The sequence below is a fragment of the Drosophila bipectinata genome, chromosome 3R, assembly GCF_030179905.1.
Source record: "Drosophila bipectinata strain 14024-0381.07 chromosome 3R, DbipHiC1v2, whole genome shotgun sequence".
Lineage (NCBI taxonomy): Eukaryota > Metazoa > Arthropoda > Insecta > Diptera > Drosophilidae > Drosophila > Drosophila bipectinata.
This window is the reverse complement of record NC_091739.1, coordinates 6,940,464-6,958,898: the sequence shown is the minus strand read 5'-3', so window position 1 is coordinate 6,958,898 and position 18,435 is coordinate 6,940,464. Positions and strand designations below refer to the sequence as shown.

The 18,435-nt window shown below is 50.0% G+C and overlaps 1 protein-coding gene across 6 annotated transcripts in view; it reads left to right on the top strand.

Moving 5' to 3' along the window:
* The window catches only part of btsz (bitesize), a 42,499-nt gene that overhangs the window by 18,469 nt on the left and 5,595 nt on the right, over positions 1-18,435 (top strand). Inside the window, exons 1-7 of one of the 6 annotated variants that reach the window (XR_011443361.1) lie at positions 645-967; positions 3,568-3,695; positions 3,833-5,934; positions 6,033-6,171; positions 6,868-7,082; positions 7,174-7,300; positions 9,620-16,852. Coding sequence is in view for 5 of the 6 variants with exons in the window: in XM_043212042.2 (XP_043067977.1) it covers positions 732-967; positions 3,568-3,695; positions 3,833-5,934; positions 6,033-6,171; positions 6,868-7,082; positions 7,174-7,300; positions 9,620-16,852 (10,180 nt within the window). In the remaining variant the exon portion in view is untranslated. Of the gene's footprint in view, positions 1-644; positions 968-3,567; positions 3,696-3,832; positions 5,935-6,032; positions 6,172-6,867; positions 7,083-7,173; positions 7,301-9,619; positions 16,853-18,435 lie in introns of those variants that run through there. The other 5 variants (XM_043212044.2, XM_043212043.2, XM_043212042.2 and 2 more) reach the window with 5 other exon arrangements.

Here is an 18,435-nt window from a genome sequence, read left to right as displayed (position 1 = left end):
AATTTATTTTAAGCTTAAATTTCATGCACATCCTGATGCAATTTGTCTCATAACTACTTAGTTTGCTTTAAGTTTTAAAAGATCTTTTGTACACGAACTTGTTGTGAAATTGTTTGCCTAAAACTAACCAAAATCTTTAACCAAATTAACCAAGTTTAATTCGAAAATCGATTTAATTGCTACTAAATCAACTAATGACAATTTTTTGTATGTTCTTTTTATTCTTTGTCTCTTTCCATTCAATTACACACACATCACGCACACGCATACCCTCCACACTCACACTCTCCCACACCGACACTCCAATACGCTTGCCACTTTCTTTGTCTCGCTATCTCGTTCTTGCTCTCTCTCTCTCCTGCTATCTCGCTCTACCTCCCACGACCCCCCGCTATCTATCATGTTAACTTTTGTAACGTGTTTTCGTTTCTTAACCAACAATCTAACTAAAATGTCTATGCGTCTGTCACGTAATTATGTTACCAACCCGAAAACCCCGAAAATTAAAACCAAAAAACCACCAACCGGCCACCCACCACAACAACAACAACAAACCATACAATGACAACTACAACAACAATACATCAACTTTTACCACAACAAACAACAACAATAACAACAGGCTCTTGCGCGCTGAGTTGTATGCGTTAAGGCGCAAGGGTGCGGCTAAGGTCGTTGGTGGAGTGCAGCCATTTGATGCCACACAACAACAACAACAACAGAATATTACAATGCAGCCCAATCAACAACATCAACAACAACAACAACAGTTTGAACAATACAACAACCACAACGCACACACGACAGGCGACCCGAGTCGCCACTGCGCTCGCTGCACCACCGAACTGGGCCGCATCACCAACCGTGGCGCCCCCTGTCGCGTCTGCAAGTTGCGCGTGTGCAAAGCCTGTCGCGAGTTCACCTCGCGCACCACGGACTGGGTGTGCGTGGTGTGCCACAAGCAAATGTAAGTCTCTCTCTGTCTCTGACTTTCTCTGTCTGTCTTTCTTTCTGTCTCTGTCATTTTTCCCCATCTCTATATGTGACCCCCAACCCAACCACACACGAAAACTAATCCAAAACAACACAACTTTGTGTCCTTTTGTCCTTTTGGAGATGTGTATGCAACGGTATGCTAATATGCCCTTTGAAATGTCCTGGTTATTGGGTATTTTCATTAAGCCAGTCATTATCAAAACTACTAATTGCATACGACTTGTTGTCCTCTTGGTGTTTTGCAATAAAATAAATATTAATATTTCTGTGTGTTTTGTTTGCATTCAGCACTGCATTGTTTGGGCTTAATTAAGATGAATGAATATTTATACTCAAATCTAGCAGATCTAGGGGGATCTATCATATATTATTTCATAGATTAAGTAATCTCTCCATCCTGTTTAGTAGTTTAAGACTATCTCAATTTTTGTGGACTTTCAAGGGCACTTGCAATTCGTATACCTTCTTCTTTATGTGCACTGTATGTTTTGTCCCCCCTTGTTATTGTTTTCACTTTGTCATTTTTTTTCTAAACTTGACTTTGTAGCGCAAACGCTGCAATTTTCATTGTTGCAATCTAATTTTGCATGCCTTTTTGTTTGCTTTTTCGAAAGCTGCACTTGTTGTATAATCCGAAAACAATGTATAAGCCGTGCGGAAAAAGGGTCGTATCTTTAGCGGAGATGTACCAAATATTATTTCCAGGAATGGTTTATTTTCCCCTCACCTCAACTGAAAGGTGATAGAGAAGCGAGTGGTCTTTAGAGCAAAAGGGTTGTGTTCTACAGTTTCTGTTTATTTTTCATTTTAGCCCGACGTTGCCCATGGCCATCAGGTGTCACAGACTGTCAACTGATGCTCCGCATAACTAATGCGGAAGATTTTTGGTTTGTTTTTCGGTTACAGTTGCCTGCCGCCTGACAGCTTTGAATATTTGATACGCAAAAGTTTGTTTTTACTACTTTTTTGTTTCTGTTTCTGTTTTGGCATGGGCTTGCAGTTTTTTGATTGCCCATGTGGCATGAAAAACGGCTTTGCACTTACATACGTGTATGCAAATAGCCCCAACATTTGGAATTCAATTTGCACGTTTTCAAGCTGGGGGAGCTGAAAGATAATTCCTGTTATTTTTAATTTCCCTCCCTTTTGCCATTTATCATTTTGCAATTTAAGTAGCACTTTTGTTGGCAAAAAGGGGAGATGCTGCCATTTTCATATCGAATTCGTACCAGACCTCAGAGATCGATGCCAAACGTGCCCGTTCAACCAATATGAAACTGTCAACAAGTGCTCCATCGGTTTAATGAGCTTCACTCTCGGTTCTGTCCTCATTTCGCCAACATAAACATGAGCAACCACACATTACACATACGCCCTGTGTTGCCACAGCATCACAGCAGCTCATGCTGATGTTGCCGAACTTGAGCCAACATTTGGCAACCGAACAATTGCCGTCGATGATACCGGCGACCCACACGCTCCGAGGAGAGTTCAGCTCAGTGTTAATGGGCGAGCCCAAGTCCCAATTCCCCAAAAACAACTGAGAAATGCCCGTATTGAGTGCACAAGGCCAGACGCCAGATATTTAAGTAATTAAATCTTGGCCAACTTGTCGGGCGAAATACTTGCACGCAGCTCGTACTCTTAATTTTTTTTAATATGCAAATTTCATAAACCAAGAATCCAGCAGGTCGCCTACAGGTGCCTACCATTTAACGCCTTCAAGTACGAAACCAGTCGCCTGTCAACACGGATGACGCACACCAAGTTTGGCCGCGTCTGCTGCAGCTGCCGGATAATTGTGAAGACGATGAGCCCAGCCCAGCATGTCTTTGAAATGAATAGAAGGCGTCACTTGCTGACTGCCTGGGTCTCAGAATTTACCATTACCTTGCTCCGTGCGAGTCAGAGTCTCATTTGGAATTTATTCGATTGCCTGACTGCACCCCCAAATTGACTTAAAAAGAGACTCTTTCCTCTCGTCAACGATTCGTGGAATATTTATAAGGCAAAGGAAACAAGAATTTATGATTCTATTTCTAATAATAGTACTTGGATGTAGCAGTGCATATACCCAATTAAAGTTGCAACTGCTATCAGAAAGGTTTAATATAAATCTAACCAAGTTCCGGTTAAAGTTTATCCTATTCATTAAATATTTAATTATTTCTTTTGAGTTTGAGCCTCGAAACTTTTTCATTGGGGTTTTTGTGGAAAAAGTTTTCCTAAAAATATATATACGTTTGTCTATTTATGTTAACCCCATGAGAGTATACGCGTTGTCTGCTCCAACTCTTCCGATTACACACACCTTCGCCTCAAAGAGTAGGTGTCTGATGTTGCTGCTGCGGCTTAAGCTGTTGCTGTTGGTGTTGGTGTTGTGCCACAGACAATCCGGTGAGGCTTTCAGCCAGCCAGTCTGCCGCGTGCTGCTAACTCGGGCAGACGTTGATTCCGTTGACTTCGCTAATTAGCCTGTTGATTTGTCGGCAACTCTCAACTCAGTGGCTCGGGGGAAATGTTTGGCGAAGTTTTCTGGTTCCTAAAATGGCAATGTTGTTGCTCTTGCAGGGAGATTCAAACGGCCAGTGGCGAGTGGCTAAAGGACACCTATACCTTGGGATCCTGCAGTGCCGTGGACCATCTGACCGCCAGTGACGTTTTAAGGAAGAGCATTCGTCGTTCTTGGACTATATCGAGTGAGTAATATGTATCAAGCTACTCTTTAATCATTGTGATCTGGATGTTTGTTAAATAATTAAAAAATAAATGATATTCTTTAAAAAATACTTTTAAGTTTGTTTATATTTTAAATTAATATATCTCCTTCCCACAGATCCCGAGGACGATCCAAACAATCCAAACGCCCAGCAGCCAGTGGCCGACAACCTGTATCCCCAGCAGCAGCATCTTATTGAAGCCCAATCAGCCGGCAGCTATCCCACCTTGCACCAACACCATCAGCAGCATCACCTGCCCCCACAGCCGCGTCCCACGACGCACGGCATCAATTACGGCAGTGGAACTGCCACGCCCACTACCAGCAGCAAGTGGCAGCTGGGGCGGCGGGTCCTGCGTCAATCCACGCTGCCGAGCAGCCTGAACAACGACCCAAATCTCAGCGGCAGTGGCTCCAATTTAGCAAACTACAATTCAGTAAACCTAACGGCGCCCACATCGCCGCATCAGCTGCAGAAGAGCCCGCTCTATCCGAGTGCCTACAACAGCGACGACGTCATCCACATGAACACAGGAGGAGGCGGTGGAGCTGTTCCAGGAATCGGAGTGGGCGTGACAGTGGGAGATTGCGATAACTACGCACAACAGCAACAGAATCAATCCCAACAGCAGCAGCCTCAGCTGGAGGTCACGCCCACACACCACCGCCTGCAGGTGCGCCGCCAATCGACGCTACCCGCTCAGCCCACGCCGGCCATTTACATGTCCACCTCCCCAAATCGCCTGTACAGTCGCTCCCCGGAAAGGTCTCCCGGGGAGCAGCAGCGCTATCCGCCGTTTATTCGCCAGACTTCGTTCCCGGAGCCACCGAGCGCCTATCATCGGAATAAGTTGCTGCCCCAGCAACAGCCGTCTGCCATATCCGTATCAGGAAGCGGTACAACAGGAAGCACGGCCCCACCGTTGAACTACGAATCGCAGGCTTCCAGCATGGCCAGTGATGAACAGGACTCGATTCCCATGCCCAAGCCTCGGATGACCCGCCAGGCCACCCTCCCAAATCCCGAGCAGCATGTCAAGCTATTGCCCACATCGCCGCCAAAGCGGCAAACCTCGCCGCAGTTCCGGCGCTCACCGGAGTTCATGCGGCAGCAGACCCTCCCCAATCCGGAGGCCTTCACCAGTGGCAACACCCTGACCGTACATTCCAATCCGCCCGGCAAGTTTATGCCCATTTCGCCGAGGGCCAAGCAGAACTTCCTCTTCCCCAGTGTCCAGAACCCGCGGCAGTTTCTGTCGCAGCAGCACGTCCCCACTGTGGGCGGCACTGATATGGGCAGCGGCGGAAGTGTGGCCAGTGGCAGTGGCGGGGGCACCGGCGGCGAACAATACTCCAGCAGCCAGAGCGTGAATATCCACCACTCCCGAGATCCGCACTCCAAGATGATCAAGGTGCGAAGCCACAGTAACGAGGAGTACTCCAACACCAAGGGGCATACTGAAAGCCGGAGGCTGCTGCCGGAGATTCCCTCGTCGGTACAGCGGTCGGCCAGTAGGTCGCCCAGTCGGCTGGTCCGCCAGGACTGTCTAAAGGAGGAGCGCACCTTTGGCGAGGCCAAGCAGCAGTTCCATCAGTTTCCCGATGTCAGCGAGGAGATGGAGAATCAACCCGAGTACGTGGACTATTTCGGAGACAGCACCACAAGTTTCCTAGAATCGGACGAAGTGCAGTACGAGCGGAACTACAATGCCGGATTCAGCAGTGAGCCGCGCATCATTTACAACAACGGATCGGATGACGGAAGCTACCAAAATTCTGCCCAGAGGCCCATCTACAGCGCAGAGAATGTCCTGGCCGATTCGGGTTACGGCGGGGGCATGGGTCTGGGAGCTGGCGGTAGCTCTGGTGCAGTGCCCGGGTACTATCCCGATACAACAACTACCCAGAGCTACTACGGTGGCGCCGGCCTGCCGCGCACCCCACTGATGCACAACCGAATGCGGCGACGCCAGTCAAGGGAGTTGCAAATGCAACAGGAGGAGCTGGCGCAGCTCTCACAGGCCACAGATACCGCCGGAGTGGGCGGGGGAGAGATAGGCGGAGACAGTGCCGCCACCGGAGCTATCGGATCAGATGGCCATGTCACCGAGAGACGAAAGCCGGAACAGATGCGCTCTGTCTCTGAAGATTCGGGCGCCAAAACTACTCCAAAGCCAGTCACCCGACGCTCCTTCTCCCATCCTGAAAAGGACACTCAGGTACGTACCGAAGAGCATTCGATTTATTAAATCCAAAATCGAACTTAAGTTAGTTTCAATCTCGGAAGTTATTCAACTATATAATTCCTCTACTTCAGCCCCCCAAGAAAACGGAAGCCTCAAAGATTCCGAGCCCGAGGCCACTGGCAGACATTCTGGATAAAACGCGTGGCACCTCGAAAATTCCGCAATCGAGGCGCCGCAACAGCCGCACGGGCATCGGCGAGGCCGAAGAGCGTGAGTATTGTAGAGGATTGAACTTTTATATTGAGTAGCTATGGTTGCTTTTGGCTTCCACGCATCAGTAGAGTCCAGGGACCGCAATTATAATAACTAGTACTAGTACTACTCCAAGCACCCAGTAGACATTTCACTAATAAACTATTTCATTAAATATTTGGACACATACAATATACATTTGTATAATCTACAAAACCGCACAAAATTTTCATTTCACAGACACTACTTTTTGTAAAAATACAAGAGTGAATGTACATAGCCTTAGGCATTCAATTATCCTGCAAATATTTAGACAATAATCCCAAAATGTATTTAGCTTAAAAAAAACTATAAACGGGTCTCACTATACAGACAATAGAGAATACTAGATTTGTATAAAAAAAACAGCCCCTGTAGCTTTTCACACATATTTTTTAAGCAAACTCTTAACTTATTATAATTCACCATTAGTATCTTCATTAGTATTAGTATTTAAATATAAATACATAATATTAGCCTTTTAGTAGTAATCCAATTATCAGCATTCCTTAAAGCCTGCTGTTCAAATATTTATCATCAAACATACAAGTACATATATATAAAATATAGAGTTAATTAATTGTTGCGGTCCCTGGTAGAACCTTGAGTAGCTGCGCTTGTTCCACCACACGATTGATGAACGCTTTGCACCCATCCCGTTAACCGCCCCCACAGGTAGCACCACCCAGCACATTTACTCCTTCCATCAACAGCTTATGCATAGAAACTCAGATTTAGCCATGCGCTTGAAAAAAACAGAAATTCCTGTCGCCACAGTAGCCAGCCAGGAGGAAACGTCCCAAGGCCAAGGCGGGGAGCAGCCGGTCAACGGCAAATCCCTTGAGTCCTCAGCGATCAAGGAAGCCAACGATGCAAACAGCACGGCAGCGGTGAGTACAGAACATCAAAGAGCCAATGCCTACTTGGCTTAACTGGGGAACTAAGTAAGCCACTACATCCCCGCCTCCGTTCCCCATTTAGGCCAACACCCACACCAGCACGTTGGGGGAGCAGGAGCTGCAGAATGCAGTGGAAGCCGCAGCCGTGGTCTTCAAGAAGGTGGTCTTGCAGCGTCGCAAAGAAAAGGAGAAGGAAAAGGCCGAGGAAGGTGAGTACAAATAGCTCTGTCCATACCATATGCACTGAAAGAAAAATATATCTAATATCAAGAAAATATTACACTTAAAGCTTACATAAACCTTTCAAAATTAAAGCTACTTATTCTTTAAAGTAAGATTTTAAAATGTATTCTTGATTTTGGAAATATTAACTCAAGTATCAGTGAAACCTACGTATTTATGTATGTGCTTTTGTTTAGTCAAGTGTATGTTTGGGAGCGTAATTAACTTGGTGAAGGTAATGCTAATGCCTGTCCTGATTCTGGCGCTGACGGTGTCCTGTGTGACTAACAAACTCTTTGTGAAGGGCTTCCGTCTAATTTCGCTCTATTAATTAAGCCCCTCTTGGGACTGAAGGTGGCTGGTTGCCTCCTAACTCGACTGTCATTGTCAGACCTTGTCTTTGGGCATCAAAAGATTACTTGCATTTTCTCCACTTAAAAGATACGATTTTTTTATAACCCTAATAGAGAGTATAAAAGGGTCAAAATGCTTTGGTTTTTTCAACTAATTTTCCTCCGACATTTTTGTGCTTTGACTTCCGCCAACGCTCCCCAAAAGAATGCCACACTTTTTTCCCTCGCATTGTGCGCGTTTTGAAAAGTATGCAATCATTTTTCGCCTTGTTCGCAGCAGACTTTCGTTCCAGACTCTTTGTTTGAATTAAATTCTGGCAACAGCTATTGGCGACATTGCCACAAACGGCAAACAAATTTAATAGCAAAGTTGAAGTGGCTCAAAAGATTTTTTTCTGCTGTTGTTTAGGATTCGGGACCGCCACAAAGTACGAAAACCCATACCCATGCCTGGCGGGATAACTTTTTTTTTTTTTGGCAAAGCGAATCCTGCAGCACCGGCAAACTCTCATAAATCGATTTCTCGCCCACTCACACTTCAGCTGGCATCGTGAGGAGTTTTTAGAGGATTTCCCTGGAGGATAGAAAAGCATGCACGCCTTTGCCCGCTTTTGTTATGTTTCAATTTGGCGATTTGTGGGAGTCTTGTTTGGTGACCGTCAAAGCAGCGAGTGTCTATGTGGGGCTTCGAGATGGGCGGGCCCGGGATCCGGGACCACGATCCCTGTCACTGCCTTTGTCCTCGGGCTTTCAGCGCCCACGGACAAACCAAAGCTTTTCTTTTCACCACCCACCGGAATTTGGCGGTGCGGTGGCGGGACTGTCAGAAAGTGTAGCGTTAATCTTATCTCGCGCACCTTTTGTACTCCGATGTGGGCCCTGCCCTGCGAAAGCCCAAAATTGTTTCAAATTTGCACGGAGGGAGCCATGTTCAAGTGCACAGAGGGAAAATGTGTAGGAGATACTAATTAAAGTACTCATTATTGTATAAAACACGTAGGTGTTTGTATGATAGCGTTTTTAGACCTTGTTTATTAAATTGTTTTATATATAGGACATAGAATGCTAAATACTAAGAGGAAGTATTTTTGTGAGTCTCAGTTCAGGAACTGTTCTTGACGCAGCAAATCCAACGTTCAAATGTTTACCTTGTGGTTCCAATGGATTCTGGCTTCCTGTGCACTGACTACTGGCTTGTGCAGTTTTTGATTTTTTCCAGGAAAACACAAGAGAAAGAGTCATAAGGATGTTGGCAACTTTAAAAGCTTTTTATCAAATTTTTGCAGGTCCTTGGCATGACACTAGAAGCTTATGGCAAACATTCACAATCAATCTTGAGTCTTGAAACTCTTCTTAGATGCACTTGCCAGGGAACTTTTCGAGTCAAGTTGACTATGTTTCAGAGAAAAGATAGTAACCAAAGCTATTCGAATTCCATCTAATATTTTATTTAAAAATAATATTAAATAATAAATATTAAGCTTTTGGCTGATGGTACCATAAACAGAACCTGGTCGCTGCGTAAATACAAGTGAAGTCTGAAGGCTTTTGTTTATTGGGAATGTCTCCAAGTGGTATTTGAAATTCTTTAAACTATGAATAATATTTATACTAACTCTCTTGAGCTTAATTCTGTGTTTATACTAATACTCTTCTCATTGGGGTTGATAAAACTAAGAAAATCATGCTTGTGTGTTTGTAACTTTATCTGGCGAAACCATTCAAGCTTAACCCATTCTAGTTGTAAGTCTTAGTCTAACAACCACCCGTGCCGGGCTTAACCCGAGTGCAACTAACTTACTAGCTTTGGTGGTGGTGGAGGAAAACTCACCCTCCGGGTAACCGGTATCTCACCTGTGTGTAGTGGTAACCAGTATTTGTTCGTGGTGTCGGTCAACGTCAAAGTGGTTGTCTCCGCGGTGTTTCTAAAACTCGCCCTACCCTACTCCCCAGCTGCAGCTGTTTCCGGTTACAATGATACCATGGAAACGTCGTCGTCATCGGAGCTGGACTTCAGGTGTTCCAAGCCGCCGCAGTCGCACTATAGCGTCGAAGCCGACGAGTTCAAGCTAGTCTTCCTCAACTCGGACTCATCGTCATCCTGTCACGGCGAAGAGGAGGAAGAGGAGGAGGACGACGAGCCGGAGGAAGCCCAACCGGAACCGGATGAAAATGACACTGACTCTTCCTGCTCCACCCATCACTGCCACAGCATTGTAAGCAATGTGGAGGATTGCGATTGGGATTACTTTGAGCCTTCTATGATCGCCACCACAACGACGACTACAACCACTACCATGATTGCCTATGCCGGCAGTTCTACCGCCAGGACGACGCCCACCCCGCCGCTGCGAGGACGGGGTCGTCAGTCGAGTGACAGTGACTCACCGCTGGCACAAAGGCGTCCGCATCAAACGAGAAACATGTACTGCCCACGGATCCGGGAGAGTGACACCGGCACGGATGAGGAGTTTGTTTTGAACACGGAAACCAGCTCTCAAACGAGCTCGGATCAAACGCCACCACCGGTTCCGCCGCCTCCTCATCCGCTGAGCATGAAGGCCCGGATCAAGAATAGGTTCTTGAAGAACCACCATCACCACAATCGCTGCAGCTGCACTCCCGGCCAGCAACAGCACCAGACACAGCAGTTGCAACAACCTCAGCCCCAATATGTCCCCATACCCGTGCCTGTACCCATTCCCGTGCCCATGGCCGCGTATCCCAATTGGCCGGAACTGAGTGGGAATCCTCTACTGGAGCAGGACGAGCAGCTGGCCGCTTCGCTGCAGCAACTTTGGCAGGCGGCCGGGCAGCAGCAGCAGTTTGCGGCCATGGTGGCGGCCTATTCGAAGCAGTTTGCAGCGGCCAGCAGCAACATGTTCGATGCAACGCCGCCGGTGACCAGCAAGAGCTACCAACAGCTGCCCACCACGCCGCCACCGATACCGCAACGCCTGCGCGGACTGGGTCTGGGCGGCTTCAAGTCCTCGGCCCCGGAGCTGAGTGCCTCGCTGGGATCACTGATGACGCAGTCGCTCTGCTCAACCATATCGTCCTCGTCCTCGTCGAGCACTTCGGGCTATGGCACAGCGGGACGCAGTCTGGAGACCCTGGCCAGCCCCAAAAGAGCTGCCAACTCGCTGCAGCAGCAGCAACAGCAACAAACAGCTAGTGGTGCTTTCAAGCCAAGCAAGTCAACAAGTTTAGTAGCGTCGCGTTTGCCGTTGAGTGAACAACAACCAGAACCGAATATAGCGCGTCGCACCAGCAGCGAGAGCGACGACAACAGCAACAGCAACACCACAAGCACCAGCAGCAGCAGCAGCAACCACAAAAACAGCAGCAACAGCAACAAAAACATCACAACGCCCACTACGGGTAGATTGTGTAATGTTTATGATAAAACCGGCGGATTGCCAGCAGCGTCAGTTGAGGCACATGTTGCTAATGTTGCTGGTGTCGCCAGTAACGGCAGCAACGTCAGTGATAAGCTGAGTACGCCAGCAACATTGACAATCTCTCAGAGAGCGGCAGCAACACTTGGCAAATACCAAAGCCAGAGCTACAGCCACAGCCAGAGCCAGAGCCGAAATCTATGCGAAACCTATCCAACAACAGAAACCTACCTGGCCAGTAATAGCAGCAACAGCAACAACACCGCCGACGACGACGAAGAAGTGGAAGCAGCAGCAGACGAAACGAATATACATAAAAATCAAGTACCAGCAACAGCAACAGCTCCAGCACCAGCACCACCAACAGCAACAGCGGCAGAAACAACATCTAGAGCTGCGGCAGCTCCTGCGGTAATAACTCGTTTTGCACTCGAAAATGTTGGAAATGGTGAAAAATCAAAAACCCAAACGAACCCCAAGGGACAGCACCCAGTGCTAGAGACTGCCAAGAATTTGTCCTCCAATCGACTTATAGAGCGAAACATGTCCGATGAGGCGCCAGCCCCAAGTGGCGATCGGGAGGCACTTGCTCATCTGCAGAGCGAGAGCTATGCGGCCAGCAGTCCGGACGAGGCCAGTGGCCAAAGCAGCCAGGAGGATGAGGAGGATGGACAGAATAAACCGCAGCAGGAACGAGTCCGCCAGGTGGTACAGAGAAGCTACAATGTGGCCGGCATGATGCAGGAGGATCAGGAGCCGCTGCACAGGCACCACAGCACCACCACTGCTTCCAGTTCCAGCAGCAGCTCCGACTCCAGCTCCAGCTCCGAGTCCTGCGACTCGGATGATACGGGCACAGTGGCGGATCGCCGGCCCAAGCGAAGGCGATTTAACAAGGTGTTTGTGGTGAACCGGCAACCTGGCGGACGCGGCGTCCGCAGAAGCTCATCCACCGAAGGTGACTCGCTGAGCTCCTCCGATGCAAACCTGGAGGACTCCTCCGACAATGATACCGACACCGAACGCACCGACTGCGGCATTGTGTTGAACTATGTGAAGTCTCTAGAAGAGGAATCGAAACGAGACGAGGCGGAGGTGCCACAGGTGAGGGTGGAGGCGCCGGAGGAGGAGGAGCAGCCAGCACGTGATTGCCAATCGAGTGACGATGATGAAAGTGAACGCCGCATTGCCAACTCAAGCGATGAGCTTGCCAACTGCATTGTGGTTGTGGGCGGCCAGACGGACGACGACGGCGTGGTGCTGCACGGCATGCGATCTCTGCCAGACTGTGAGATGGAGGCGGAGCAGCAACCAGAGCGCTGCGAGCTGGTGGATGAGCTGCACAGCATCTCGAACGATGTCAACCGATTGCTGGAGCTGCACAAGCAAAACTCCCAGCTGGAGATCAAGCTGCAGCGCCTGCGGCAGGGGGTGGCCGAAATCAATGAGGATCTGCTGTTGGGCGGCACTAGTGCGGCTGCCACCCACCCGGACGGCGGGAAACCCGAAGAGTGCAGCCGTCGCACTAGTCTGGCACCTGGTTCTCGGAAAAGCCTCTCAAGCATGGTAAATTCTAATGACGAAACCGAATCGTCCACGGAGGGTAAACAAAAAGCAAGCGAAGATGGCTTTACCTGCCAACTACAGCAGCAGCACCAGCAGCAGGTAAAAGCAAACAGCGATAATAAACTAAAGGTAAAAGCAAACGAAAAAGCAGCCCAAGAGCAAACAGCTGTGCAAACGCTGGGCGGAGGGAGGGAGACCTGGGAGGAGGATAAGGCGGTCGGCACATGCAGCCAAGCATGCAAAATAAACGAAAACGGTGACTACTCGCTGGATTCACTCTCGGCGAGTATTATGGCACCTGAGCCGCTCGAGCAGGTAGAGAGCCACCGCTCTCGGGGCGACGCTCTCCGGCTACCTGTCGGATCGACAGCCGAGTATCTTTCTTCGAACTCCGAATCCGAAACCGAAACCAGACCAGAGAAGGCCCAAACCAAATCGGAGTCGCTGGAGTCGCCAGTCGAAAATGAGATGTTAAACGTTGCGGTACCTCCACGCTCTCCGCTGTACGGCAGCAGCAATACCACTAACAACAAAAGCAATACCAACGATAATAACGAAAAAACGAACAACAACGCTAACGAACTTGGCCATAATGACGCTTTCGCAGCACAAAAGACAAATAGCGGCAGCAGTGACGTAGAGAAGCCAAATGTGAATGTGAGTGCAAAGCAGGCGCGTGTGTTTGAAAGTGGTGAAAACTTGTACGAATGTGACTACGATAAAATATTCGGCTCTCAACTATCACCAAATAGTCAATCAGCTGGAACTGCATCTGCAACAGCAACAGCAACATCACTAGCTGCAGCAACAGCATCAACGACAATGGCATCGACATCAGCATCGGCCACAGCAACATCAGCAATCGGCGAACTGGCTTCGCCCAAAAATTCACTTTCAGCCAAGTATCGCAGCTTGGTCATGATCACAAAAGACAACGAAAGTGCAGGTGGTGCAACAAAGCCAAGCATGGATTACGAAATGGCAACCACCAGCAGCAGTAGCTACGGCAACAAAGGCCTTTCCAGCGGCAACAGCTTTGGCCAGAACTTTGCTGGTGACTCATTTCGCGCCACGGAACCAACGGAACTCGTGAGCAGCGATCGCGAATCGTCGCGCGACTCGTACAGTGTGGATTCCCTCAACGAACCGGCTCCCAAGCTCTGCTTAGACGACGGCCTTGCCGATGACGATTCTTGGGTGGAGGAGCTGAGCCAACGGGGCGAGGAAGATTTGGATGATGATGAAAACCTGAGCAATGCCACCACCACACCTACGGCCACGGATTCCGAAGGCGAGGGAGAACCTAGCCGCCGGTATATCGACCGCGAGGAGGAGCTGAGGGGCTACAATCGCTCCGCCATCGACTTCACCCTCCACACAATTGTCGAGGAGAGTTGCGAGGAGAGCGAAGTGGCCTCCATGCGGGCGGACAACGAGGAAATTGACCTGGAGGAGGATGATCTGGCAGAGCGAAGGCGCCAGCGATCTCTGCAGCACCACCATCGACTGAGCGCCTCCGAGCTGGAGAAGTACTTCTTCTTTGGACTGGGCGATGGTCGCGTCATGAGCTCCATTGACACCCGGGGCGACGACACCGCCTCCGAGGTAAGTTCCGAGTGCTCAGAGAGCCTGGACTCCCTGCCCCACGACGATCAGCTCATGGAAAACAGTGGCGCAGCCGCTGACCTGGCCTCCTCCCGCTTGGAGAAGTATTTCCTGTCCGGGTTCATGGGATTCAGTGGCGCCGAGAAGCAGGCGGACAGCGACGAAAGTGGTGGCAGTGTGGGCAGCGATAGCGAAGGTCATCCCAGCCCCAGCCAGCGAAGGAAACGCTTGGTGAGGGCTCGTGGAACTCCTCGTAGTCACAACTCCTCATTGGACAATCTACTGCTGCCGGAAGTGGAAAATCAAGATTCTTCGGCCACTCCTGTTGGCGGAGCAACTGCCGCCAATGTGGAGGACACCTCGGAGTCGGAAGCCGGCTGTGACGACACTGTGATTCATCTGGCCAATGCTGGAGCATCGGACGGCTCATCCTCCGATACGATTAAGCGCAAAAAGCAGCTGCGGAAGCGCCACGACTCCCTGGATGACAAGAAAATGCACGACCTGGAGCCAACCGAGTGCCGGACCCCCACGCCGGGGTCCAGTGGCCAAATCCAGATGCAGTCTCAGGCCAAGAAGCAGCAACAGCAGCACCACCACAGCCGGGACAGTGGCTTCGTGGGCAGCAACGATGACCTGCTGAAGGCGGCGCCAGACTGTGAGCCTCCCAAGAGTCCTACTCCGGCGTTGGAGCAGATAAGCGAAGACCGGGAACCATCGGCCCCGTCCCAGATCAGTCTGGCAAAGATGGACCTGCCCAGCACTTCGGCCGCCGCAGCAGCCACTCTCCTGCCCAGCCAGCGGAGAAATCTTACGCTGCCCAACTTGGTGCGGAAGGATAGCTTCAATAACTGGAGCTCCGACGAGGAGACCAACCTGATGATGAGCAAGATGCGACAGTTCTTTAAGACGCTTATCGTGGCCACGGCAAACGCGCAGCAGCAGAGCAAGCCCACCACGCCCAACCAGGCCACCAGCAATACCACACCAAGTGCCGACCGAAAGGTGACCAAGTCCCGGCCGGCACAGCTGGCTTACTTCGAGAACGAGCTCACCCGCCTGATGAAGACAGTGCCCGGCATCAAGGACGAGCAGGTGCGCGAGATTGTGGAGTACCTGAGCAGCGAGGACACCTGGTCGGACTCGTACGATTCCTCGGACTATACCAGCTCTGACCTGGAGGGCGGTGAGCGGAAGGGACAGTTGAAGGCCCAGATCTCCGCCAGCTGCCAGCAGATCATCAACAAGTTCGAGGTTGACGAAGAGGGCGATCGGGGAGATGGCGGGCTACTCGATGACAGCCAGAGTGTGCCTATGGAGGCGTTGGTCTACCAAAAGCTGGTGGCCTCCTTCAGCAAAGTGGCGTTGGGTGAGCCAACGGAACCGGAAACCGAAGCAGTCAAGGAGCCGGGAGCCGACACGGAGCAGCAAGCCACGGAGCGGTCACCGCAGCTCTTTGCCAAGGTCATGCAGCACATTGGCACGCGACTGGTGGCTCTCATGCACGAGGTCAGCAGTGGCAACGAAACACCAACTCCCTCGCCGCAAAACCAACGGCACCACCGTCGATTGCATGCCAAGATCTCGGCCACCACAACGGAGGACGAGGAAGACGAGGTGGAGGAGCAGCTGAAGGCTATGCCCATAAAGCAGTTGAAGTTACGCAGCAGATCGCATGACTTGCTACTGGACGGAACTACACCACACGCCCACCACCTGCACCACCAGGCCACCGTGCATCTGCCCAGCGGAACGGGAAGTGCAGCCGGTGGATCCGGAGCACCCGGACATTCGGACAACGCCGGCGAGGAGTGCGGCGTGGCCAGCGACTACGAACGGTTCTCGTGGCGCGGCAGTTTTGAGTCGGCATTACTGGCTAATGGCGACAGCAGAACGAGGCTCAGCCAGCTGAGCCAACTGGACAGGGACAACTCGTCGTCTGCGTCCGCTTTGGCTGTAGCAAAGCGCCGATCGGCAGGCGACCTCCTCTTCAGCCAGCACCAGGCTAGCCTCAGCCGCGAGCAACTGGACCGCGTGCGCTCCTGCGGCAGCATCGGCGGTGGCGATGCCCATCACCACCAGCTTGAGTCCTCGCCGGCCAAGCCCTGGCTCTCCTCGGCGGGCTCCTCCATTGGCGGCGACTCCACCAAGGATGTGCGGCGCTCCAGTGTACCGGATGCGATCTACGAAACGGATTCCAGCGATGAAGCTGCCTCCAACCAATTTGGCGGTGCTCGATCCACACTGCCCAGGAGCCTGAATGCCGGCCAGGTGGTGGCCAGCACCAACTCACTGCCCAGACTGCCGACCACCGGAGTGGGTGCCCCCATAACCAGCACCCCCAAGACGAAGTCGCAGAGTGCCCTTAACTATACACCCTCCAATTCATCCACCGTTTCGGCCACCGGCAGTGCCAAGAGTGCCAGATACCGCTCGCCGGGACTGGCTGCCCGAGCGGCAGCTGTCAGTGGCAGCGGAGGTGGCGGCGGTGGTGGCAGCACTGGCGTCTCCGGTGGCGGCGTGGGCAGTGCCAACTCGTCGGGCAAAAAACTGGGCGCGGGCTTCCAGTTCCTCTACTCCAAGCGTGATGCGCGCAAACGTCTCAACATGTCAGTGGGTGAGTTGTCAAACATTTTTTGTTTACCTTTGCATTCTTAGGGGGCGGGTCGGGGCCACACCTTCCCCAAAAACGGGTGGCCTTACGGGGGTGGCTCCATTTTCCTGCCGGGGGGACACGCACAGGCTCAAATAACTGGCTGTGAAATTGCTTCCTTCCTAATGAAAAATTCCTCACCCCACGCAACAAAGTCCGGAGGAACCCGAGCTTCACTCAAGTGGACAGACATTGACCTTAAGGCGAGGTCTGTTCAGGACTCTTGGTTTAACAATAACCTCCCTTTATAATTGCAACCATGCCACAAACCTATCACCAAGAATGCCGTATGGCACCCTGAAAGATGCAAATTATTCTAGGCGAGGCATCCCAGGAATGCGATATATTCGTGCCCCAATTCCCATGTCGAAGCATCCCTTGAAGCACATGGGAAGAACAAAATCTTACTAGCTGAAATGGAGACATTTGGTTCCGCAGCTGCTTTGCCAGAAATAAACTCAATCAAGGTCAATTAACTGTATCCATATAAGCGCTCCACTCATAGCCATAGCCTCGCAGCCAACTGTGGCTCAGTTTCCAGTTAGCGTCTTAAGCGATTTTCGCACAGTTGCGTAGTCAATGCTAATGCTTTTATGTGGATGTGGATGTTCGAATGACGGAGAAGTGGCTTCGGGCCATAGAAGTAGTTTCTGTGCGAGAATGCCGAATGCTCCCCTGTTCCGCTTGGCGTGGGCGCCTGTTATTCTCTATTTATTATTTGGCCAAAAAGCTGTTTTCGCTTTTGTGGCCAACAATTATACTGTATTTGTGTGTGTTTGTACAGCAAGCTGGTCATTGGAACTCGAACTCGAAATTCAAAAAGCCGGAGTGGGTGCAGGCGGGCTTTGAACTTTGGGCCAGCGATGGATTGTTTTCCCGGGGATAAGGGTTGTCTGATGAGGAAGTTCAAACCAGAGAGCACACCTTTAAATGGCTTTGTCAAAAACAAACGTGAGATCGGAAGTTTTGTAAATACTTTTAATCTCAAATATTTCAAGCTGAATATTGTCTGATTATTTTCATTTATCAAATTTTTCTATCAATGAAAATATATTAATCATTAAAAGAGAAATCGCAAGAAACACACATTTCTCTTTTATATTTTCTTTCAATAATTTACTTACTGTGCTCGTTCCGGCACGTTAAGCCACAGATAAGCCATTAAAAGTATATTAAACTTTCATGGGCAAAGCCTTAAAAATTCTGGCTTTAATGAAAATTTAAGAAATACGTTAATCCATCATAATTAAGGTTAGCATAAGTTTAAAAAAATTACTGGGAAAACATTGAATTCATTCACGCTGCCATCACTAAACAGTTTCGTCTCCGGGCCAGTTGTGTTTACACAGTTTCAGTTCAACCAACTCGTTTGTCTTTGCGGCGGCTTTGGCAAAACACAATTAAATAGGTGCCTGCCCCGGTGTCCCCATCCCCGAAGTCGTCATCTGTATTGAACTTCTACACATTTATGGGTTGTTAAGCTCTTGACGTTGATAAAGAGCTCCGCTGGCTTATTTCCTGTATTTATTTCATTTGTTTATTTAACA